Source organism: Rhipicephalus microplus, chromosome 7, assembly GCF_043290135.1.
Source record: "Rhipicephalus microplus isolate Deutch F79 chromosome 7, USDA_Rmic, whole genome shotgun sequence".
Classification (NCBI taxonomy): domain Eukaryota; kingdom Metazoa; phylum Arthropoda; class Arachnida; order Ixodida; family Ixodidae; genus Rhipicephalus; species Rhipicephalus microplus.
Window position 1 is genome coordinate 164,869,426 of NC_134706.1, and position 25,110 is coordinate 164,894,535.

General features: G+C 46.1%; 1 protein-coding gene across 5 annotated transcripts in view; it reads right to left on the reverse strand.

The window, feature by feature from the left end:
* Positions 1-25,110, reverse strand: part of LOC119180191 (uncharacterized) — a 218,774-nt gene that overhangs the window by 170,225 nt on the left and 23,439 nt on the right. For all 5 annotated transcript variants that reach the window (XR_012885119.1, XM_037431334.2, XM_075869894.1 and 2 more), the window contains one exon: positions 7,604-7,694. Coding sequence is in view for 3 of the 5 variants with exons in the window: in XM_075869892.1 (XP_075726007.1) it covers positions 7,604-7,694 (91 nt within the window). In the remaining 2 variants the exon portion in view is untranslated. Of the gene's footprint in view, positions 1-7,603; positions 7,695-25,110 lie in introns of those variants that run through there.

Sequence of the window (25,110 nt, forward strand, 5' to 3'; positions counted from 1 at the left end):
ACATAAAAACATGGTTGTGACTTGACACTGCCATATATATATATATAAAACTGGGTAAGTGTATGTCGCGCATAAATAAATATAGCTTGTGTTTATCCCTGCAGTCTCATGATTTTGTTTCAGGAGTTGAGGCCTATTATTGTCAGCGTCATTGCTCTAGATATAAGCCACTCCACGCCAGTACATATATATATTGTCAAGGTAATAAAATCAGTGCAAGGAACAGTGTAGCAAACATCAGAACAGCTCCAATCAAGCAGCGCGAGTTCATCGTCGTCTTTCTGCCGACCAAATCCTTCGACACGCACAAGTAATAATGATTCTAGCCACGCAACAGCCAGAAATTCACTACATGCTCATGTCATTACTCCCCCTTTCGAAAAGCATCGACTCGATGCTTTCAAATGTATGAAGGCAAGAGCAAGTCTTCAGCATGAGTAATACAGCTTCATCCTAGCTACGTGGACGATGTCCGGCTGGGCACCACGACAGAAGGACTGCACGCTGGGCTCTGCGATAACTTCGTAGTTTACATCGCTAAGGCGCTGACGAACCTGGTAAGGGCTGAAATAACGACGCAAGAGCTTCCCAGAGTGGCCATGTTGGTGTAAGGGACTCCAGAGCCATACTTTTTCTCCGGGGTGGTAGGTGACTTCTCTGTGCCGAAGGTTGTACCTATGAGCATCGTGTTGTTGCTGAGAGCGAATGCGCGAGCGAGCTAGATGTCGAGCTTCTTCGGCGCGCATCGCATACTGGTCAGCATTTTCGGTGGTAGTCGTAAATGCGTTAGGTAAGAGCATGGCGTCTAATATTGTAGTAACTTCGTGGCAGTGAAGCAGGCGGAAAGGTGTAAATCCTATAGTTTCTTGCACGGCGGTGTTATATGCGAAAGTTATGAAAGGGAGGACACTGTCCCAGTTTTTATGGCCTACGTCAACATACATAGAAATCATGTCTGTGATGGTCTTATTGAGCCATTCTGTTAATCCGTTAGCTTGTGAATGGCAAGCTGTCGTTCGGCGATGTACGGTGCCGCTGAGTGTCATCACTTCTTCCAGTAGTTGCGCAGTGAAGGCCATGCCTCTATCTGTTAGAACCACGGCTAGTGAACCATGGCAGGGGACGACAGCATGAATGAACGAATCCGCGACATCGCTTGCCGTACCGCGCTGGAGTGCTCGTGTTTCACAGTAACGGGTTAAATAGTCAGTCGCAATTATTATCCAGCGATTCCCTGCTGAAGATTTCGGAAATGGACCTAGCAAGTTCATGCAAACTTGTTCAAATGGTTCTCGAGGTGGCTCCACAGGGTGTAAAAGACCAAGGTTTCATGGGCGGAGTTTTGCGACGCTGACAGTCTCGGCAGGTTTTGACGCAGTGCTTGATGGTACGGGACAGTTTGGGCCAGTAGTACGTGGATACGTGCCAGAGTATGCGTGAACCCTAAATGCCCGGAAGATGCTTCGTTATGGCACACCTTAAGGATGTCGTCTCGCATCACAGATGGTACGGCCAGTAGGGCGGTTCGAGCGCTAGGATCAAAGCTTCGCTTGTACAGGACATTGTCACGAAGGAAAAATGATGAAATCGTACGCCTGAATGTTCGTTGTGGCTGTTCAAGCTTGTCCTCGAGATAGTCGATGATCAGGCGAAGTTCTGTGTCATCACGCTGTTTTTGAGCCAAGTCGGAGGCTGTGACGGCCATGAGGAAACTTTCGTCGTCAGTTTGGTCAGAAGGAATCGACTCGACTAGGGCACGTGATAGGCAGTCAGCATCAATGTGCTTGCGTCCTGACTTGTAAACCACCGTAACGTCAAATTTTTGTAAGCAGAGACTCTATCGAGCTAGGCAGCCCGAGGGGTCTTTGAGGCCTGCAAGCCAGCACACGGAATGGTGGTCGTTGACTACTTTGAACGATCGCCCGTACAAATACGGTCGGAACTTGGCTATGGCCCACACGACAGCTAGGCATTCCTTCTGTGTGGTGGAATAGTTCGTTTCAGCCGATGATAATGTACGACTAGCGTAGGCGATCACTCGCTCGATACGTTCCTGCCATTGCACAAGGACGGCTCCGAGGCCGACATTACTTGTGTGTGTATGCACTTCAGTGTCGGCATTTTTGTCAAAATGACCCAAGATTGGAGGAGTCTCGAGGCGTCGTCGTAGCTCGCAAAAAGCTTCGTGTTATTCTGGGGCCCACACAAAAGCAACGTTGTCTCTCGTGAGTTGGTTTAAGGGTTCTGCTATTTTAGGAAAGTTCGGAACGAAGCGACGATAGTACGCACAAAGGCCCAGAAAACTGCTTACGTCATGCTTGTTCGTCGGAGTTGGGAAGGCAGCAACAGCCAGTGTTTTCTTGGGGTCTGGGCGAATTCCGTCACTGTGGACGAAATGGCCGAGAAACTTGAGCTCCTCGTAGCCGAAGTGGCATTTTTCATGCTTGAGCGACAAGCCGGCTGTTCGTAGCACCTCAAGTACTGGACGAAGACGCTGAAGGTGCTGCTTGAAAGTCGATGAAAAAACGACGTCATTTAAATAGACAAAACACGATTGCCACTTGAGACCGGACAAAACTGTGTCCATCATTCGTTGAAAAGTCGCAAGAGCAGAACACAGTCCAAAAGGAAGCACCTTGAATACGAAAAGCCCGTCAGGAGGAATGAAGGCGGTCTTTTCCCGGTCCCGCTCATCGACCTCAATTTGCCAATAACCACTGCGTAGATACTTGGATGTAAAATATCGGGTGTTTCTAAGGCGGTCAAGTGAGTCGTCGATGTGAGGGAGCTAATAAACGTCTTTCTTTGTCACGGTGTTCAGTTTGCGATAACACAGAAACACAATGTGCCGTCTTTCTTTTTCACCAACACAATCGGTGACGCCCATGGGCTTGTAGATGTCTGAAAAATGTCGTCAGCAAGCATTTGTTGTATTTGGTCGTGGATGGCGGTCTTGTTCTATGTGGGAAACTCCATAAGTGTGTTGTAGAATAGGCATTTTGCTGGGCTCTGTTATGATTATGTGCTTTGCGATGGGTGTCTGTTTGATTTTGGACATCGTGGCAAAGCAATCACTGAAGGAAAGCAGGAAGGAGCGAAGACTCTTGCTGTGAAGTCAACAGTGCGCACTTCACATCAAGCTTGACCGAAGACCGTTTGTCATCGCGAGGACAGGAAGAGAGTTGCGCGAGTGATAAGCTGGCTTTCGTGTCTCCGATTTCTTCGTAGTAAGCGATGAGAACTGCCTCATGAAGTTCTGGTATTCATGACTATAATTTGTTAGTAGAATTTTCGCAGGCTCTTGTGTCAATTCTATGAGGCCATGGGTGACGCATACTTGACGAGACAAGAGCACGGACACATTGCCTTCCACAACTCCGAGAGCCGTTCGATTGATGTCACACAGCACGTTAACCGAAACACTGGAGAGGGGAGGTACTGTCACTGAATGGTCGGATACACGCAACGCCATCATACGTGATTCACAATCCTGGGAATGTTCATTACGTGAAAAGGTCACCAGCAATTCTCGGAGATTTATAATAGCCCCATATTCTCAAAGGAAGTCTAATCCCATGATGACCTGCCTGGAGCATTCCTGCAGTACGACGAAAGTCCCAATGAAGGTCGAAGTGCCAATATGTATTCGGGCAGTGCACCGCCCAACCGTCGTCACTAGATGACTACCCGCGTTACGGAGCTGCGGACCGTTCCATGGCGTCACCACTTTTCGGAGAGCCGCCGCGAAGTCACCACTCATAACGGAGTAATCGGCACCAGTATCCCCGAGTGCGGTGGTCGAGTAATTGTCGACAGTTATAGAAATATCGGTGAAAATTGCTGCGTCACGTTCAAAAAATTTCGTGACATAAATGTCGGCGTCGTCAACTTGTCGTGGCGGAGGATGTTTGTCAGTTCGGTCAACAGCGGCCCTACCACCAGAGGCCAATGGCCTCAGTTATCCTGGCATGGGCCAGGACTTGGGGACCTGTTTCGTACACCAGAAAACGTGGCGTAACGGACTAGGCGAGCCGAGGCGCCAAGGAGAAGTGAGCGTGGCCGGTGGCTTTGTGCAGGAGGAAACGGCTGCTACGCTGCTAGGTATTGCTGAGTCTCGCGAGGACGCTCCCCATTGCTGGGTCGACGCAAGTTAGGGTGAAACCCCTGAAGGCCCATCCTGCGATACGCACGCTGGCGATACAGATGGCCCGCTTCGCTGCAGTGGTAGCAAAGAGGCCTGTTGTCAAAGGTGCGCCATACGTCATATTTACGAGTGACTTCACGCAGAACGTCTTACTGGAAAGTCCTCTCGTAGTTATTTGCAGGTGCGAATTGACGGGGCGATGGTGAAAAAGTAGAGGGTGGCCGGCGTCCGGTAGAAGGTTGAGGACTCTTCAATGCTTCGGCGTAAGACAGAGCAGGAGCTTCCGCACGCATTGGGAGCAATGGTTGGGTCACATTCCTGAGTTCACCGCAAATAATGGCTACCAGAATCGTCGCACTTGGGTGAGCAGAAGTGAGACGGACTTTTTCGAGCTCCTCCCAGACCACGTTTCGCACAAGCTCGCGGAGTGCCGATAAGTCCTGTCCACAGGTGAAAGGCGACACCGTGGCAACAGAAGCTTGGCAGTCGTACTGTAGAGAGCGTTGCTGAAGTGCCCGTTCCATGATAGTAGCTTCCGCGATGAACTCATCGACAGTGGTTGGGGGCTTGCGTATAAGTTTAGCAAAAAGTTGCTCCTTGACACCCCGCAGGAGGAGTCGAACTTTTCTTGTTTCATCCATCCCTGGGTCAGCGCGCTTAAACAAGCGTGACATGTCTTCGACAAACATAGCCACGTTTTCATTTGGCTTCTGAACCCGGCTCTGCAGAGCCTGCTCGGCCTTTTCTTTCCTTTCGGGATTTCTGAATGCCTGGCATAGCTGTCGCTGAAATTCTTGCCAGTTGGCGATACACGGCTCATGGTTCTCATACCAGATGCGAGCATAGTCTTCAAGTGCGAAATAGACGTAGCGAAGCTTCTTGGTGCTGTTCCATTCATTAGTGGCTGCGACCCGATCGAAGTGGTCTAGCCAGTCATCTACATCCTCAAATACATCACCATGAAACGGCTTCGAGGTGCGTGCTGTGTAGACGATGCTTGGGGTGGATGCGAGTTGGTCTACGTTGCTCTCTTGCCGTTGTGGTGGTCATTCTTGCCGAGCTCAAGGGACCAAATTCAGGAGGTAGTCCTAACAAACGGCGGCTGAGGCGAAGTGCCAGGTTTTCCTCCGGAATTGTTGAGATGGTGGCAGAAGCTTGAAGCGGCTTGAGTTAAAACTAGCGAATTGGGATTGTACCCAGCACTTCCACGAGTTTGTCATGGTAATAAAATCAGTGCAATTAACATGTAGCAAACAGCGGAACCGCTTCGATCGAGCAGCGCGAGTTCGTCGTCGTCTTTCTGCCGACCAAATCCTTTCACACGCACAAGTAATGATGACACTAGCCACGCAACAGCCAGACACCCACTTCATGCTCGTGTCAATACATATATATATATATTGCTTTGCCTGGTAAGAACTATCAATAAATTTGAATGCCACTTCTAATGATGTATACTTTCGCAGCCTCTTCAATAAAGTTATGACGAGAGCGTCACCATGTTTGTAGAAACCACTTTTATCCAGCGTTTGAAGCGGAATTAGTTTTTGGCACACTACCGTGTACCAGGTAACATGGAAAATATTCCAACTGTGTTTCTTTCATACGCTTTCAGCATATAAAAATATGAACGTCTATTGTCAAGTGTCCTAAAAATTAGTTGTCAAGCATTTTGGCTCAGAAAACCTGAAGGTGCTGAGTAAACGTCACAAAAATCAAAACACTTTAGTTTAGCACATCTTCATAAATACAATGACTCTGTCACGCCTTCAGCGCCATATAATTCAGCTACATGCACTGTAGATTTTTCTTTCAGCCTCAAAGCAAGAACCTGGTTCTGGAAAAAAAAATGCCAGGTGCTGGGCATGCACAAAAAAATTCAATTGGCTTTTTAACTATATAGCACCTACGTACTCTCCTAAATACGCGATATGTCATCACTGCGATAAATGAGATTAAAAAACAACTATTAGAACAACTAAGAGGGTCACTGCTGTGACAACCACCAGCTAATTTGCTGCGGCTGCTATGCCAAGGGAGCCGCCGCCACTAGTTTCCCCGTTTCTCTTGGTCCTGCCCAGTTGTGCTGCATCGGCCTCAACTGCAACTACTGACGTGCGCTCTTCCATTGAAAGCCGCTCGACGCGGCGGGCCATACCGTGCGCTTTTTCATCCGGCGGCTGTGCCGCTACATAGGCGCTTCGAACTTACTTTATTGGGGCAGCCCTTCGACGTCACAGTTGGGGTGAATGAAATGTGGTCAGGTGGCCCCGCGAAAATAGAGCTGAGGGTACACTTTGCTTCCCTAGTATTTTGTACAGCTCCTATAAGCACGGTACATATAAGAAGGAGAGATGACACAGACATAAAGGAATTTGGGCACTAATCAGCTGACACATATAATAAAAGCAGCCGCACCTATAGCAAATATGGGAAACTTGTGTGTGAGTTGGCCATCAATTGCTTTGATGAAAAAAGAAATGATGTATCTTGGAATGAGATCACATGCAAGATGAACTGTGTTCTTTTGTGCATGCGTAAGATGGGTGCAGATGACACGAAATAATGAGTCGGGAGTTTAGTGCCTACCTAAGTCTTTGTCGTGTTTCCTTTTTGTATGTACCACACTAATACAAGCTAAGTTGATGGGTGATCAATTCGCCTGAGCTACATTTGTATTTTGAATTCTTCAAATCAAGTAACTTAGGACTACATGCCGCTCTTGCTGCATTAGTCTGTCTGTACTTGGATCTCCACAACCCACGAGTAGAAAATGGGGGGTTGAATAGTGTCGGAGGGCCTCTTTAATAAGCTCATTTTGCACACATTCCATTGGTAATCTCGGTGTCGGCAACACGGGTTGTAGGTGAAAAGTCACGACGGCTAAAAATAAACAAATAGCAGAAACAAACACACTGCATACATGAAAAGTTTCACGTGCTCATCCCATGGTATCCAAAGTCAAAACCATTTTAACCAATTTTATGATCGTGTAAAGCATTACTTCCCGGTATCATCATTAACAATAAAATAAAAAAACTGCAGCATAGTTCGCATTAACCGAGTTTCTATCTGTGCAGGCTTCCTTCAACAGCCTGGTGGAAATTTCAAGAACACCTCCATGAGCCAATTACTGCAATAGTAAGCACATCTGCAAACAACGAAACGTTTTGAAACACCTGCACAGTTATGAGCTGTAGATTTAGTTGACCAGTTCCTATAAAAAGGGTGCTCTTCACAGCACTGTAGGCAATTTTTCCCAAACAATAATTTCATTTCTTGCTGCAGCGAACTGAACTTTGTGCTCTCTGAACAACAGTAACCTCTATGCATGTGTTGCACGACGTTTCTGAATGGCTGTTAGGTGAAAGTAGTGTTTACTGGCATCAGCATTTTTTTTTTTCCAGGCTCTGCTTGTTATGCGAGCACACATTATCATCTTCGTAAAGGTAGGCTCACCAGGGGGGGCAAAATAGGCCTGCCAAAGCTCTTGATGCAAGACACGTAGGGGCGTGGCTTAGCCCCCTCTGCCATGACAGCTGTCAACCACCTGCAGGCAAAACATTGCATTCATCCATCTTTCCTTGGCTGAGCCTTTCAACATTGAAACTTTCTATCCAGTGCAAGGCTTCACTTCCAAGCTTTAACATTGTGACCCAAGAAAGACCATTGCCAAGGTGTTTTGCAACATGCCCTAACATTGGTGCATCAAGACATGGACTAAGCCGACACATAAAACAAAGTGGCGTCTTTCAATTGAACTGTGAGGAAAACAAGACGAAAAAAAAAAAAAGAAAATGTCATCACTAGAGAACAGATTATAGGCAAATGCCTATTTTGTCCCTTGCATTCCTATCAAGCCATTTCGATATATGAGCATGAATTAGAGGTTAAGAAGGGCTTTTATAGCGTTTATACTTGTGTGCAAGTATCCACAGTGCGAATGCAAAACTGAAGTATAGTACGTTAAAATGAATTTCACAATGTTTTTGTCGATAAAATTATGGGAGGCGCAATCTTTGTCCCTACTTTAAACCATATAATCTAAAGCATTGCCTCCGAAATGCGGCGCACAGCAATTCATCTGTAGAGCAGACGACGGCTGACAACTTGCCCTAAATCGTGTTCTTCAGCCTAATGCGGCAGTCTTCGTGCCCCAAATGATAAAAATTTGTTACGAATCGTTTATGACCTCATTCAACATTCAATTCTCTTACCCAACTTGTTGCAAACATATGGCAGTCACAGCAGCTCCATCTGTGTGTCAGTAATGGAGAGGCACTACATATTAGAAGTCTCAGTGCTCTACGTATAAGAGTGAATTCAGATACTGTAGAATACCCTGTTCAAAATAGTTACTCCTATCTGCTAAAGCAGCCCTTCTTCACCAAATGCGGTCCCGTTTACTCGCGTTTGAAGCTTATTGCCGCTTTTCCGTTCCGATTTCTAGATTTCTCAACTTATCAGCGCATTCTCAAAAAGCACTGATTTGTACCACGAATATTGTCGCTAAAAACAAAATAATGCAACATGTTTTTCTATATTACTGTATGATGGCCTTCGGTTGTCTATTTATGAGATTTTAAGAAAAATCAAAGATGGGTTTTTTTTTATTATTCAAATTTCAGTGGAGTACCCTTTTGCTAATATGAGAACTTTGAGACAATATATAAAAATTTACATTTGCCCTACGGCAGCAATAATTTAATGTACCTAATGAACACACTATATCCTTAAAACGTGTCAAGTTAGAAAACGCTGCTTGCATTACTTTCGGAGAAAAAAAATAGGGAATACGTAACTTATTTTAAACTGTCGCAAAATTCGACATTTTTAAAAGCTATTTCCTTAAGGTCTACAAACTTGAAACCGTATGAATTCATTCTTCATTAGACATGCATTTCAGGTAAAAAAATATCTTCCTTGAAACAAAAATATTTGTCTTTTTATAGCATCTGCAATTTTCGATAATGACAGGTGACGAAATTGGTGCCTCCGTGATGGTGAAGTTTGATATTTTTTTTTTCTTAAGTTATGCCGTTAATCATAAAACAATGTTGACTTTCTGGCTACCTGGTGAGAGGTGCACGAAATATAAAATACTCAATGAAATCTAAAATATCAACTTTTGGACCCGTGTCGATCTCGTGTAATCACCCTGATGCATTTAGCATACATTCACCCTATGCCTGAATACACTTGTGCCATATGAGGTCGCTTGGCATATATTTTGGTATAAGTGACAAATATAAATAAATACAGAACAGGGCTGCAAGGTTTGTCGTAAGCCATTAGTCATAAAATGACATCTGTACCAATATGAAAAATGAACTAGGATGGGTAAAGCTATCATCCCGTTGAATTAAACTGCAGTTAAAGTTCCTATGTGTAGCATTTCATAGTAAAACTCACATTCTATAATAATTGTACCTAAATAGTCTTCTTCATCCAATCGTAATCAGGTCTAATTTTTATACTAATCGTTTTTTGGTAGTTTTACAACTGAATGAAATGGCTTCTAATGAGAACAAGTGTGCTGTATGAATGAAGGCATGTCTATGACATTGTAACCTATCTGCTACAGTGCCTTCGGGTAAAAGATGCGATGTGCAGGCGACTTTTGTTTTGTTTGTAATTTCCTTCTTTAGGCACTTTTTTCTATGCGACATTAGAAGTTGTAGTTAGGCATTAGAAGTTCTTGCATGCCCAATGAAAAGCGTTCTACCACGGTAATTTTTTTAAACTGGTTCACTACAAGCCACAAAACCATGATGCAAAGAGGCACACTTGAATCCCTTGCCACCCCCACCCCCCCCATAGCCATCATGAGCCAACTTCTCTGCTCTCTTTGGTATTGGGGCTGGAGGGTCACATGATGCATACACACCAAGAACATCATGCATAAACAAGCTCACGCACACATGACGTGCCGCAGTCTACTCGTGCACGTAGCCATTGATGTGTTGTTTCAGCATTCTCCGTTTTTTATTACTCGTCTCTGAGGGATTGATCAGTCATTGCACGTACTTTTGGAGAGACTGCTATGGATCATGCATCATGACCGTGATACACGACATCGCTCCGCTGAAACTGGGGTCAGAGACAACGCACTAAACACAAGCTGAGCGTTGTCAGGGTTGGCGAAGGCACGATGCAGGATTGACGAGAAAACGAACGCAAGTGAAATGAGGTAATAGTAGTAGTAGTAGTATGGGTGGTTTTACGTGAAAAAACAACAACAAGAATATGAGGGATGTCGTAGTAGAGGTCTCTGGAAATTTTGGCCATTTGGTGTTTTTCAACGTGCATCGACACCGTGCAGTACGCAGGCATCTACTTTTTCATCTCCATCTTTATACGACCGCAGAGGCCGTAATCAAATCCGCGTCATTCGGGTCAGCAGCGGAGACTAGCTATTAGCCCACCGCGGCGGACCCGAAACGAGGGGCAGATTACTCTATAACACCTCGCAGCCATTGAAAACAAAAATAATATTAACAAGCTCACATCCTGTTTGTGTGACTTATTATTTTTCTCAGCTTTCATTCATTATAATCATTTTTTTAAAAGGCAGAGCAAAGAGTGGGGGAAAAGAAAGACTTAGAGACAAGGAGCACTGTCTTTCTTTTCCCCCACTCTTTGCGCTTCCCTTTCAAAATATGAAGCAGCTAGCCCAAACCAAAGTACTCCTTATTCATGCTATACAACAAAACACACAAATTACATGCACCAACTAGAGTAATTCACGTGCGACGCTCTTAATGAGGCACTGTTCAAAATGCAGAATTTAATCAGGAAACGGGACATTTTTCGTCTCTCTTTTTAGGTATAGCCAGCATTTAACTAAGAAATGATGAATAGTGTACGTTGAGCGACATCAGAACACCAATGTCAACGTAAATAAGCGATGTAAAAGCAGGACCATTCCTTTCTGTAACGTCACTCCCTCCATCTTGGGGCGCACACCCGCTAGAAGTGCAAGTGGCATTCAATAGACATTTAGCATTCTTCTGCGACACCAAGTGTTCCAAATCTTAAGAGGCATGGTTTTTGGTGCCCAGAGCATTCATTACGCCTGTCAGCTCGAAATGCCCAAACCTAGTGAGGGGCCCTCAAAGGTGTTCACCGAGAGGGGAAAAATTACGCGATTAGAACTGGCATTCCTCCCTTCTGGGGTATGAGTGGTCTGGTTATTTGCTCTTGCACTGCCCTTCCCAGCCACAACGATAGGAAAGAGACCCAGGGGAGTGGTGGTTTGAGGGCAGACACTTGACTCAAAACGCTGCACAATAAAACGAAAGACCGTAATCTGCAAATCGTGTGTGAACTGTATGCCCATGTTCAACCATTGGTGCCTTTTTGCTACCTTAAACAATGTCATTTTTTTTGCTTGTTGTCGTAGATACAAGTCAACGATGCCTTTGTTTTAAATTATTTTACTTTTTGTAGAAATTTATTGTGCTTATATTTATGATTTTGAAGGCCTAAAACAGTGTTTTACCTGCCTGTCTTTGGTGCCTAAAACACACATTTTTAGTGCCTAAAAATTCAGCCTAGTACAGGCAAATGTCATACGAAGCAAATGCGGATTTAAATATAAAGCAATACTACATAATCCTCAACATATGATGAAAACATTGACGAAGCCGCATACTGGCCAAGTGTGTAAACTATGACATATACATTGAAGCAAACATGAAAAAAAAAAATCTGAAATGAACAGAAATAGACACATGCTGCATGAAACGGCACACTGATGGGCTAGGTGGCACATAAATAAAGTGCAGAGACAGTGATAAAGCAAGGCTGCGCTATATCCCATGTGGTTTGTTTGTCGGGCTACTACCTGAAATATGTTATGCAATATCAGTAACATAACATAAATGAGATAATGAAAGTAGCAGAAGAGAACTGTGCAGGCATCATCACATACGCAAAAACAAAAAGAAAGAAGGGGGGAGGGAAACACTGGATGATCAGGCACAATTACCAAAATAAAAGAATGACCAGAAAGCGAGCGACCAGACGTCTATTTTTTCAACGTTAGTCAGATCCAGTTGTTCACCACCTTCTCCTCAAGCTCTTTGCTGCTCTTGCCCATCGCCTCACCTTCGCGTGTACTTTACCTTCATGGGAATAGTACCCTTTAGGTGGTGCCTCATGACGGAAATCAGGTGAAGTAATTTTTTTGTTCTGTTGTGTACAGATCCACGAGGCGGCGTCTTGCAACCATAGTGTTCACTATGTTGGCGGTCGCGCTGGTTTTGTAAGGTACACAATTTCGCTCTGCGTGACGGGCCAGCTGATGCACGATCGTAAGCAAATTTCCTGTCCAGCCTTGAACGTTACCTGACAGTTCATATTGTAGTGCAAATAAAAACTATAATTACGTTATTGTTATTATTATTATCATTTAAAAGCCGCTCTTCTAGCTTTCGCTGTGACTGTGCTGTGCCTTTCGCACGGGCCTGACATTTTATTATTCTTCTTCTACTTATTATTATTATTATTATTATTATTATTATTATTATTATTATTATTATTATTATTATAAGCAATCGCAATTGGCAGATTTAGCAGAGATGACACCATCGAGCATTATGTATATTTTGTGACAGCACTTGCACAACAGTTACAAACACAACAATTAAAAAGCTTGAAGGATGTTTGAGCTTCGCGTTGAAGAGTAGACCACAATAGCGAAACCAGGCCCTGTGCGAATCACCTTCTCAATTACAAGCCTATAGCTTCCGTCTCGGTGTATGCCTCAACCATGCCGTGAAGGAAGAAACGACTGTGCGTGCAACGCTGGGCTTTTGAAACTATCGTAAAATGTCTACTTGCAAGTACAGTAGCGAAGTGCCCACAGTGCCAGAATTGTTCCTTTTGTGAATATCAGCAAAGGGGCCTTTATGCGTGTGTAATTCAACACGCGAACATAACTTTAGCACTCAGTATTGGCTGGGTCTTTCTAACATCCACTCGTTGCACATTTTCACACGTTTATACTCCAGGCGTGATTCTATGCTTCTACCACTTAATAATGTGTGCATTGAAGGAATTCCTTGTACTACACGAACAAAAGAAGTGTAAACATATGGCCTCGCTTTTGTGGCTAGACACAATATTAATGAGAACTTCTACTTCATGAACTTCATTTTGTTTTTCTTTTCCCTGAATCACTTTCAACCATTAGCATACCACTGTGCTATAACACCTGATTGCCATATAGAGAGCCTGGGTTCGATTCTCACTCGTACTGAAGTTTTTTTATTTATTCATTTTATCGGCAGGTCTTTTTATTTTTATTTTGTATCAGACAAGATGATGTTTCCTCGCTCACAACCACAGACGCTGACAGCGACGCCGACACCGGAATTTCTGTGAAACGAGCTCATCAAAGCTATTACGTTCAAATAATGTACAGCGTATAAACATTAAAAATATAAGTATAGGTGAAAAGACAGTCGATTATCCTACAACGTAACTTGAGAGCATGGTCAAAGTACACACTCAAAGATAGTTTTAACCTTCAACAAAAATAATCCAGGAGAGTGACCAGATGATCGAAACAAGTTGAGACCATGTTCCTATTGTAGGACTTTTAAATCAGGCGTAATGAAGTAAATAATTTGCATGCCATCGATTGCTCTTGATTGGGGTATAAACCAATTATTCTTGACAGTGACATACCTCGAAAGAAATCCGGCACAATTCAGAAGGTGGTACCACACTTTGCGTCTCAAAGATATAATGTTCACTGCCAAACACAAGGTCTACGACATTCGATGCGAGAATGACGACACTATATAACGCACTACCATCCTGTTTTGCTAACAAAAAGTTGTAATCTCACGCGGAAAGTTGAAGCTCACGCCCGGTACATTTCCGCGTGTGTTCCCAGCAATTCCATCCCATATATCGAAGACAAAATGTTCATAACAAAGACGCCAATCTCTCCCCCCCCCCCCTCCAAAACACATGGTGTCTCTCAAATGCCCAGTTTGGAGGAGCCGCCAGAAATAGAACAGCAATACGAAAGGCACGCGACGAGCAACGCTGCTGATACTTAGAGTTGAATCACGGTGACATTCGATCAATTATCAACTGTTTGGCTATCCTAAAAGCAGTGGATATTTTCGCTTTAATATATATTTCCCTTATTAACCAACACAAATGTATGCAAATGGTCGTGTTTTCTCAGTGACCAGGTTTTGTTAAATTTCCTTCATTATACAGCAATAGATATTTTTCTCAATCATGGTGTTACCATTTCTGAACCTTAGAGCTGGTAACGGGGTCAGTGGTGTAGTCAGGGGGGGGGGGGGGGTTCAATTTCCTTTTGAAATTTTTCGCGCAGACTCCCCCCTCCCCTCCCGGCCACTTACCCACCTTTTTTTTTTCATCGCTTTGCGCTGACATGACCTGGTGCTACTATCTATCACAACGTCATTCCTGGGCGCTTTTGCAGTGAATAATGTGTGCACATGGGAAAACGTGTCACGGTGTTTGTCAAGGCTTTGGCATTCTAGAATTTTGGGCAGGAATCTCGGCAGCGAGCGTGGCAAGTTGGCTCGGCGACGGGTTTAATGCTGCAGCGAGGGTCATACGTGTACCCGCCGGAACAGATTACGCCGAAGTCGATCACTACGATAATTTTCCCGAGGCAGAGATTCGTTTTAATGGTAACAAATCAGACACAGTTCCTATGTCCTATAGGCCACGTTCAAGCATATTAGAGTGCGACTGTTCGTACGTGTACAAAGATATACTCCCCCCCAGAGAATAACATTTCTACTGAGCCATCGCAAATTCTGCTAACATCTAAACACACACACAAACACGCACGCATGCACGACAGAATATTCGGTTCATCCACCGAACTTCGCTTGTATGCGAATCTAGAGTGTACAATATTGTGATACATATCTTTATTACACCCTAGCAGCTAAAGGCACTCCACACTGTTGTCTACTGACGAAGGTGCAACACAGGCCAATGTGCACGCCAATCACAACATTAGAAAGGCCTACGAACATACTAATCATGTAGCTTGAGTCGATTAACAAAAATATGGTGGTCATAAACGGAAACCAGCGTAATGATAAATGCAGGGTGGGCATCTGTAGTGAGCACAAGTTTTATTGTTCGGCAGTGTGGCAAACAGCGCAAGAATAAGGAACATGGAACTGAAAAACACACGACGAATTAAAAATATATATACTGATTCGCTTCATCTGTTTGTTCCTTTACATTTGAATGGCTGGAAGGGCACACCAAGCGATTTCTGCAACTAGCGACAACACACAATAAGTGCACAGAATGAAGAACATGGTTGGACGCGGACATGTTATCATGTAAAATTAAGAACAATATACAGAGTAACCATGATTTTTAGAAGAAATGAAATAAACTGCGCAAGCAATGTTTCAGGCTGCAAAAAGACACATGACACAGCGGAATACAGCTTATCGTCTTTTTCAGTTGACAGGAAGATTGTCCTGTGCATTAAACGTCATATTATATGCCAGATATATTCCAAATTTTACGACAATAGTTACATGCAAACATTGCCGTTCCGACATTCTATATCCGTGAACCATATCTGCAGGTGAGAAGTGCCACCGGAAAGCAAAGGAATAGGCAACGAGAGAGGAAATCACTCTGCCACGGTGCGAAAGTGATTTTCATTATTATATATCAATTAGTTGAACTTGCGCCCTTATAGCTGGACAAAAAGAGCGTATGACGATTTTACCAGAACCGTCTTTTTTACTACCAGCCACGGTCCACTGGTTATAGAGCGCTAATCCTGACCCAAAGGTTGCGAAATCGAATACCTGTCGTATTTAGATGTAGGAGGAAATGCTCGAGACCCGTGCCTTTTGATTTGCGTGCACGTTAAAGATCCGAAGTTACAAAATTTTCGGAGCGCGCCACTACAACGTCTCTCATAATGGCTTTGTCGCCCACAGAAGATGAAGGTATTGTCACGGGGTCGTGACGTGGCCGAAGACAGGAGACTATGTTGGGATTAAACTGTTTACTTGGGCGAACCTGTGCCTTGTAAACGGAAAGTCCGATTACAGTAGCAGTCTTGCATAGATAGCAGTGAACGGAACGTCGGCATTTATACACTTGCCATCGACTCTTCTAGCGTTACTGCTAACGGTGACGTAGGTTCCAGAATAATCTGTATAGTTAACGGAGTGCGCGTGATCTTATCGAAATGATCTACTACAGTCTTGAAGCTTCTTGAAAACTGCAGGCATGGTTTGCGCTGAGAATCACGTAGTGTATTGGGGCGATAACAAAACTTGCGAAAAGGAATGTGGTGGCATTGCCCTCCTCTGAAAAAGGCATCGTCCCAATGTTTTAATGGAAGAGGAAAGTATAACAATAATGCAAGAAAGTAGAAAGAATAAATTATGATACAGCAATATTACAAAAAAAAAACACTGTTTCAGTTAACGTGCATGAAACGGCTTAAGGCACGCGACATGGACGACTTCAGGTCACGATCGGCGTCATTGAGAGTTCATAACACCGTCAGGGACAGCCTCGGTGAATTTCTCCAAATGGGCAAGTAACGAAGGCGATGTTTTAGATCCTGGAAAGAGTGTTCCTGCGGCGTTTCCCACTTGAACTCTACGTCGGTCCTTGTAACGTTAGTGAGTGTATCGGCGATACGGGTGAAATTTTTAACGAACCGCCTATATTAGGCGCACAGGCCCAGAAATTGACGCACCGCCTTGTTGTTGTTGTCAGTGGGCGGCGGGAAGTCGGCGATGGCGGCTGTTTTCCCTGGATCGGGACGAACTCTAGATTTGCGGATCACGTGCCCCAAGAACAAGAGCTCCTCATACGCAAATCTGCACTTTTCTGGTTTCAGAGTGAGTCCGGACGTCTTGATGGCTTGAAGTACAGCTTCAAGGCGCCTAAGATGCTCGTCAAAACTCGAGGAAAACACGACAACGTCGTCCAAGTTTACAAGGCAAGTCTGCCACTTCAACCCTACCAGTACCGTATCCATAACGCTTTTGAAAAGTTGCAGGCGCTGAGCAAAGACCGAAGGGCATCACCTTAAACTCAAAGAGGCCGTCCGGTGTTATAAACATCGTCTTCTCTCGGTCTCTTTCGTCGACTTCGATTCGCCAATAGCCAGTCTTGAGGTCCATTGACGAAAAATACTTGCCGTTATGGAGCCGATCAAGTGCGTCGTCTATTCGTGGGAGAGGACACACGTCCTTTCTTGTGATTTTGCTCAGGCGGCGATAATCATCGCAGAAGCGTAGGGTCCCATCCTTTTTCTTCACTAACACCACGGGGGATGCCCACAGACTCTTGGGCGGCTGGATGATGTCATCCCGCAGCATTTCATCAATTTGTGTCTTCGTGGCCTCGCGTCGAAACCCTGTACGGACTCTGACGGAGTGGTCTGGCATTTTCTTCGGTTACGATGCAATGTTTCGTGATTGGGGTCTGCCGAATTTTCGATGACGACGAAAAGCAATTTTCGTATTGCAGGAGCAGGGCCTTGAGCTGTTTGTTCTTGCTTATGATTCGGAAGTCTGGGATTGACGTCAAAAGCTGTGCGTGGGGCTTTGTTCCTCTGAGCAGGTTCCGCAGAATCGGAGAGGGCAAAAGCACTGGTGGCTTCCAAGATTTCTTCTATGTATGCGACCGTCGTTTCTTTGTTCATATGTCTGTATTCATATCTGAAATTCGTGAGCATAACCGTTGCTTTGCCTCTCCGCAGCTCTGCAATTCCTCTCGCGACGCAAATATTTCGGGTGACCAACAGATGCTGACTGCCTTCAACGACGCCTTCCAAGTCGGGTGATCTCAGAACGCCGACTGAAATAATGACGCTGGAGCGAGGCGGAACGGTGACTTGTTCTTCCAGCACATTTAAGGCGTGGTTCCCAGACGGCGGCGGTAGTGCTTCTTCTGTAGATAACATTATCGACTTTGTTCTTAGGTTGACGACTGCACCATGGAGGCTTAAGAAGTTCATGCCAAGGATGACACCTCTCGAGCAACGCTGTAGGACTACGAAGCCTGCAGATTAAATACGGCCATTAATGGTGACTCTCGCTATGCAGATTCCTGCTGGCATTTCGAGATGACCTCTGGCTGTGCGGATTTCAGGGCCTTTCCAAGCTGTCCCAACTTTCTTCAACTTCACGGCGAACGACCCACTGATGACGGAATAGCTGGCTTCAGTATCGACGGGAGCGGTCACACTGTTGCCATCGATAAAAATGTGAAGGTCGCTAGTTCGCCATCTTGCGTTGCAGTTAAGCCGTGGCGTCAGGTCACGGCTGCGTTGGCTTGTCCCGTTGCTTCTGTGTTGCGTCGTCAGGCCACTTTTGGTAAGTGAGGTTTCGTCGTCAGGACTTTGCCTGGTTGGCGTGGTGTTCGGTAAGCTCCATCGCGTCATCGTCGTCGGATCTTCGGTAGTTCGTTGCACAGCAACCGCACCTCCATCAGTTGCTGCCCTTAGTTTCTCAGATACAGGCTAGGAGACCAGTCTCGCGTTGGGCCAGAGTACTGCCGCCGGTGCGGTGACATGCGGCGACTGGGCGACGGCTAACGGGAAGGACTTCGTGGTGTCCATTGAGTTCCTGTCAGGTAGTCTGCAATGTCACGTGGCCGTTACCCTGGCTGCGGACGTGGTGCATTGACGGCGAAGCCACGCAGTCCCATCTGTCGGTACTGGCAACGATGTGCGGTATGTGTGCCCGGCTTCGCCGCAATGGCAGCAGAGCGGGCGGTTGTCAGGTGCACGCCAAACGTCCGTTTTCCTCGGCACACTGCACTGGACCGCTGGCAAATGGTAGGACGTCTGTGGGGGTGGTGGCGGCGGAGGCGTCTGGCGACAGAAGTACGACGGGGCGGCGTTTTGGCAAGGACAGGGAGGAGCGTTCTGGCGCACTGCAGTGGCGTAGCTCATAGCTTCCGGCTCGTGCAGCAATGCTTGGGGAATTCGAAGCGATTGCCGAACTTCTTCTCGTACAATGTCAGCAATAGAATTCACTTGAGGCTGCTCCGAAGGCAACAGCTTGCGCAGCTCTTCCCGCACGATCCCTCGGATCCTTTCACGCCGGCCTTCAGAGTCACTGGCTTGAGCAGCAGCGCAGTCTGGAGTCAGGCGACGATTATACTGTCTGGTGTGCATGTCCAGGGTGTTGCGTTTGGCGGGCCATCCTTTTGCGGCGGCCGCCAGAACAGAAGAAAGGCAGCCGCCTCGTTTGGTTGAAATAAGAAGCAGCACCAAGACGCCGTGCTGTTTCCGTGTGCGGGGCGCTGCATGGCTGAAATCACTTTACGGAGCACCGCTGTCCTTCGTGTCCGCACAGAGATGCGACACGTGGCGTCTTCGTGTACCAGTAAAAGTCACATAATGCCGAGCTTCCGCAGATTACGGACATTGGGCCATCACGCTGTGCGTCTCCGACTGATGAGCCGCCGACGCTCAAATCAGCACCAGATGTCCTGGCATGGCCCCTCAGAGGCGCCTAGAACGTGACTTCTATTCGACAAACCATGGGTGGACGGCCCGAGCGGCGAGATGACAGACTTGTTTCACCCCGCTCAAGCAAGATTTACCGAAGGAGGCCGCATCGCCGGGACCATAAACATGTTTAGTTTGTGATTGTGTGTTTGTTGGGGGCGATGCCGGCATAATGACACTCTTGTGTGCTGCGGGACATGTTACTGGACAGCCCCGTATAGACCTATTCCCCGATCTAGGGATTTGGGGAGATATGACTGTATTTAATAAGCCCTCGCGGGCTGCTGAAGGTAGTTCATGGGGCTTGTTCAATAGACAGCCTTTTTCAACGTAGAGCTTTCTACGTGGAGCTTCGGGCCAGAGAGCCCGTACCATGTAAATAATGTAAATAAACCCTCTCTACGAAGCTCAACGTCCTCCTGCCTCGACATCTTGATCCCGAATCTCCTGTGCCGCAAACCGCGGTCGCAACAACTGGATGGCAGCGGTGAGATGAGACTCAGTGACAGAGAGCGACATGGACCAGATGTCCGCCGAAAGCCCTAGCCCTGGAATTCGGCAGGATCGACCCAGCGTACCACGGCCGCACGTATTCAAGTGAGTGCCTGGCTTTGTGCTTGAGATGTATCGAGTCTTTCAGTCTAGACCCGTTAAAAGATAGATAAACCAACAACTGCCTAGACACTGTGGTTGTTATCTTAGCGCAGAGCAGCACTAGATGACTATCTGAGCAAGAATATTAAGCAGTAAAGCTTAGATAATTCAGTAGGTGCGCGAGTCTTGCGAGAGTTGTAAGGGTACGTTGCGGGGAAAGCTTTGGGATGTCGAAGAGCAGAGGAGTGAAAAAGAAATAGGAAAAGTGTAGAGAGGGAGATTGGCCACGTAGTGCTACTTGTGTGCTTATGCTTTCGGTCTCCGCTGTGGGATTTACCAGGGTTCAATTTCTCCAGACCCAGAATTGAAACGCTGGTGAGTTTGTGTTTTTTCACAGCTGAGCCAAAGCAAAGTAGTCGCCATGGACCTGATGCGATTGACGAGAGATAACCTGCTAAACCTGTGTTGGGATCTCGACCTAGAATTCGAGGATGATATGCCTGCATCTAAACTCCGTGAAGTAATTCTCGAAAGCAAAAGTAGCAAGGCCGATAATGAGCACTTCGGGAATACTTATTTATTGGAACGGGAATACACAGAGAATAAGAGAGGAAGAACACATGAAGGCGATGCAAGAAATTTCTGAGGAGGAAGAAAGGTTCAAATGCGATTGTGAAAGACTAGAACGCAGGTTAGATGCAAAGCAGAGGAGTGGTCAATCAGTACAGGTAGCACACGAGAAGTGCGAGGAACATTTGAGTGTGGTCCAAATCGTAGCCGCAGAGAAGCTAACACCTACGGGGGTAGCGGTAGATTCACGAATGAAACAATGTTGACAGCTGCAAAAGAAGCGGTGCTTAGAGGAGAAATCACCGAAGACGAGAGTAGATGTGGTGAAGTGCTGTGCCAGGAGAATTCTAGTGAAACAGCTGAGGTAGTTGTAGACGACCTGGCACAGGCACAAAGTGAGAGTGTGCCAATGTTGGATCTTGCCAGTGGAGTCCAAGGTGATTTCGACCCGCTAGGCAAGAACACCAACATTAGGCCAGAAGAGTGTGAGGAAGTCATGCAGGATAGAGTAGTTGTGGACAGCTCCCAGGTAGTTGAGCTTATTTCACGTGAGCGTCATCACGGTGGATCCTGCATGCGGTGTCCAAGACAATTTCGACCCGCTAGCCAGGAACACCAGGGTGAATTCAGGAGAGGGTGCGAAGGAAGATATTAGGGAGTGCAATGTAGTTGTGAGCAGCTCCCTGGAGCGCGAGCTTGCTTCTTCAAAAAAAAACAGCTGCCGTATTACGAGACGCGTTAAGCTGGCCACCAGTCTGGAGAGTAAGGAAGATGATTTGTGCACAAATTATTTAAACTGCGCGGGCAAGACAGCTAACGAAACCAGCGAGAGTGCTGGAGAGCAAGAGGCGCAAGCAGCAGGCTCAGAGAGGCCCCTTAAGAAGAAGCGTAGACGGAAGAAGCGTCGTAAAGGCAGGAAAGTGACAACGAGCACGCGCTTGAATAAAGGCAGTAGACGTTCAACGGTAGTAATCCGAATGAGGCGTTTGTTGTCGGCGCCAGAGTTGCTTTGCATGCGTCCGAGCTGCCGGACAAAAACGAAAAGAAAAGTGCGCTGGGCGATCATGCAAACAGAAGGACGGGGCATAGTAAGCAGAATGAGGTTATTGTCATCCGCGCCCAAGTTGGTTTACATGCGTCCGAGCTGCCACATGAAGAGAAAAAGAAGGGCGCGTTGGGCCAAAATGCAAACATAAGGAAGCGGGCAGTCAACTTTCCGTAGCTCTATACACAGCATGTTTGATGGTACATGGGAGTGCAAGTTCGCTGGCTTGCAAGTAGCCGAGTGAAGGGAACAATGCAGGTCGCCAGCAAGAAGCTTAGCGGGGCTCAGAGGCGAAACGAATGGGTTTCGCGATTGTTCTTTCCCGCTTTCGCCAGGAAAGGCCCGCAGGGCTCGACCGCCACGCGTTCGTCTAAAAAATTGAGTATAAGCCATAAGCATTTGAAATGGTAACTAGCGGACTTGTTTATTTTGTTTTGAAGTTTTGCTTTGACTGTTTAAATGGTTTTGACTTTTGGAAAACGCTACGAGCTAGCATTTAGGTAACAAGTGCTAGGTTTTGTTTACTTCTTAAGCTTTGTATGAGTTGGTTTTAAACGTAAGCGCTGTGTAGTTGCGTAACGACATGCCTAGGAGCGTTTGTATAGTAAGAGCGACATTAGAAACAAATTTTGTGTGAGCAAGGAGATGCAAAGATATTCCTTGCAAGTTTTTTCAGAATTCATGCAAAAGTTTTATTTGTTAATTTAATGTTTTTTTTGCATGTGCCCAGTGTGGACGTCAGTAAGGAAAGTAAGTTTGAGAGTTAATGTGTGACTTTTATGAAGATGGTAACCGCAAGGCAGAATTAATAGTTCAACCACGCAGGATCACTATAGCGTGTGATTGCGGACGTGTAATGGGGATATCCTGATGCAGGTACAGCATGACAGTTATTCTTTTGTCTTCTCAAAGGGAATTGACGACTAGCTTTGGCGGCACAAAATTTAGGGGGACTGAAAGATAACGTGAAGCCAAAGACTTTTGTTTATGAGTATGAGCCCTAGTTAACTTACAGCGAATTACTGACTATAGTAAACAAGTATGCCATGGAGAGCGCATCGATTGGGTGTTTATTTTTTTAAAAGCAGTTTAGGGGAAGATTATTCGATGTTGGAATTGGGAGCTTGAGGAAAAGCTTCGATTGCTGCTTTGTGTTTCATTATAAACTTAAGAAAGGCTGGTTTTTAGAATATTTTCGGACTCGATGTGTCTCAAGTGCAGGCAGGGTGCTCACCCGTGTCTGTGGTGTGTATGTCTGTGTAATCCCAGGGAGAAAAGGCCCATGGATGATTGAAGATTGCCGTATTGCGTCATCAGCAGTGGCCTGGATGATGCCACCAAACAACAATGTTTCAGGCAACCTGTACGGCTGGTCACCCTCAGGTCGTTAGTTTCCCGCCGGTGGACGAGCTGTTGCATTTGGCGAGCCATCCTTTTGCGGCGGCCGCCGGAACAGAAGAAAGGCAGCCGCCTCGTTTGGTTGAAATAAGAAGCAGCACCAAGACGCCGTGCTGTTTTTGTATGCGGGCGCTGCATGGCTGAAATTACTCTACGGAGCACCGCTGTCCTTCGGGTCCGCACAGAGATGCGACACGTGGCGCCTTGGTGTCCCGGTAAAAGCCACAATGCCAAGCTTCCGCCGATTACGGACGTCGGGCCATAACGCTGTGCATCTTTGACTGATGAGCCGCCGACGCCCAAATCAGCACCAGATGTCCAGGCATGGCCCCCTCAGAGGCGCCTAGACCACGACTTCCGTTCGACAAACCATGGGTGGCCGGCCCGAGCGGAGAGATGACAGACTTGCTTCACCCCGCTCAAGCAAAATTTGCCGAAAGAGGCCGCATTTCCGGGACCATAAACTTGTTTAGTTTGTGTATGTGTGTTTGTTGGGGGCGATGCCAGCATAATGACACTCGTGTGTGCTGCGGGACATGTTACTGGACAGCCCCGTATAGACCTATTCCCCGATCTAGGGATTTGGGGAGATATGACTGTATTTAATCAGCCCTCGTGGGCTGCTGAAGGTAGTTCATGGGGCTTGTTCAATAGACAGCCTTTTTCAACGTAGAGCTTTCTACGTGGAGCTTCGGGCCAGAGAGCCCGTACCATGTAAATAATGTAAATAAACCCTCTCTTCGAAGTTCAACGTCCTGCCTCGACATCTCTATCCCGGATCTCCGTTGCCGCAAACCCCGGTCACAACAAGGGCATTTTCAATAGCGGTCGCCTCGGATACAACTTCTTGGACGGTGTTCGGTGGATTCCTCATCAGTCCCGCGAAGAGCTCCTGTTTGACCCCTCGCATAAGGAAACAAACTTTCTTCTCTTCAGGCATGTCTGGGCCAGCGTGACGGAATAGGCGGGTCATCTCTTCTGTGAAAATCGCAACATTTTCACTTGGTTGCTGAACCCTTGCATCTTGCAAGAGTGAACGAAACGTTTATTTGATGTTCTGCGCGAGAAAGTTGGTGAATTGTTAGAGAGTTTCGATCCATGCAGCAAAAGCGAATGAGCGCATTGAGACACGTTAGACACGAGCGCTATCTGGCAGTTATCTTTGAAAACCAAGGAAGGCGCATGTGCCCGTCTTGGAGGGGATAAGGTGTAGAATGCAAAGCGACGGGCAGGTGCCACCACTATGTTGTCTTAGCAAAGCATTGGAAACACTTGCCATCTTGAGCATTGCGTTGCACTGTCAGTGCAGCATGATAAATGCTACGGTCCTTAGAATTACTTTTGTAAGCCTTCTCTAATATAAAGACACACATACAAATATTAACATGTTATTGTGCCTCAGATATGTGATATATAATGGCTTTTTAATTGAAAATCACACAAGTATGAACGCTGAAACCTGAACAATATTGGTGGGTGCTACAGATGGGGTTGGCCTTTGTGGTATCGTTACAGCAGACAGACAGACCAAAATTTTTGCGTCGAAGTACCCCAAGAAGGACCATTGTCTTTAAATAAAAAAAAGCAGAGGCAGAAATGCTGATGATGCAGTGACAGAAACGGTGATTACTGAGCATATCTGAATGTGTATACCTTAAATCTACAATGGAAACTGGAGAAGACGAAACCTGTGGCATGAATGATTATGTGTAGCAACAAGAGCTAGAGGTGGGCGAGGATTAGCTTACGCTAAATATGGTCACGGAGCCGTGACGTCAACGAAGGAAGCAGACAGTAGGTTGAAGATTAAACTGTTTATTCGGCAGAACCTGTGGCCATGTA